At 67.1% G+C, this 958-nt stretch overlaps 1 protein-coding gene across 1 annotated transcript in view; it reads right to left on the bottom strand.

Moving 5' to 3' along the window:
* MCF2L (MCF.2 cell line derived transforming sequence like) overlaps nucleotides 1-958 on the bottom strand; it is a 102,603-nt gene that overhangs the window by 15,490 nt on the left and 86,155 nt on the right. The window contains exons 13-14 of the mRNA XM_077754012.1: nucleotides 773-932; nucleotides 34-104 (exon numbers count right to left, since the gene is read on the bottom strand). Of these exons, the coding sequence (XP_077610138.1) occupies nucleotides 34-104; nucleotides 773-932 (231 nt within the window). The remainder of the gene's footprint in view (nucleotides 1-33; nucleotides 105-772; nucleotides 933-958) is intronic.

The raw sequence follows: 958 nt of genomic DNA, 5'->3' as shown, positions 1-958 counted from the left end.
GGTGGGGCTGGGGGGCCTAGACCGCAGCCTCACCTTGGCCCTCCTGTAGGGCCCTCTCCGGAGCACGCTGCCCTCGGAACTGTTCTCAGAGCCTCTCCGGCTGCCTGGTTTGGGAAGAAACAGAGGAGCAAAGTGAGGCTTCGCACCTGACTGCCTGCAGAGGAGAGGCGGCCTGGGAGCACCTGGGTTGTCATCTTTAATTTTCAGAGAGAAAAGGAGCAAGCCCCCCGGAGAAGGGCGGGGAAAGCAGAGAAAACCCGGGGAAAGAGGAGAGCAGGCGGAGACAGGTGAGCGGGAAGATGGAGGGCCGCCCGGGCTAGCAGAGTCCACGAACACAAGGGGCCCGGACGCCACTGAGCCAGGGGACAAGTCGCTTCTGAAGGGTGCCCCACGCTGCAGCCGGTGACGGGTGAGGGCGGCTCTCCAGGGGCCTCACCAGCTCGCGGCCCACTTGCCAACGCTCTCAAGTGGACGGCGGGCAGGTGCCGCTGCAGGGGGGGCTCCGAGGAGCCCATGGGGGCCGCTGCCGCGGGGGCTCTGGGCTGCGGTCAGAGGTGTGGAAGGAGAACGATTATGGCAGCAGGGCTGAGGGCAGACAGGCTGGGGCAGAGACTGGGGTCAGGGAAAAGCCCCTCGACAGCCAGGAGACGTTCCAGTCCACGGGCCACGCCCCCTCTGCCCCAACCATCCGGCACACACCGGCCCAGCGCCCATCAAACTTGACAAACTGGGCGAGGGCCCACCGGATGGGAGGGGCGGTAGCCGCGCACACCTGGGGAGGGGCAGGGCGACTTGGAGAGCGCCTCTGGCCGGGGGGCCACCGGCTGCACGGGCCGCATCTGCTTGGCCGCCAGCTTCTTCAGGCTGGCCTGTCTCCGGTGGAACATCTCCTCCATGCCCTCCTGCTTCTGGAAGACCTTCTGCACGTGCTCCTGAAGGCGGCAGTGTGCGGCTCGTG

The sequence above is a fragment of the Crocuta crocuta genome, unplaced genomic scaffold (assembly GCF_008692635.1).
Source record: "Crocuta crocuta isolate KB4526 unplaced genomic scaffold, BGI_CrCroc_1.0 scaffold31, whole genome shotgun sequence".
NCBI classification, from domain to species: domain Eukaryota; kingdom Metazoa; phylum Chordata; class Mammalia; order Carnivora; family Hyaenidae; genus Crocuta; species Crocuta crocuta.
This window is presented reverse-complemented; position numbering and strand designations above follow the sequence as displayed.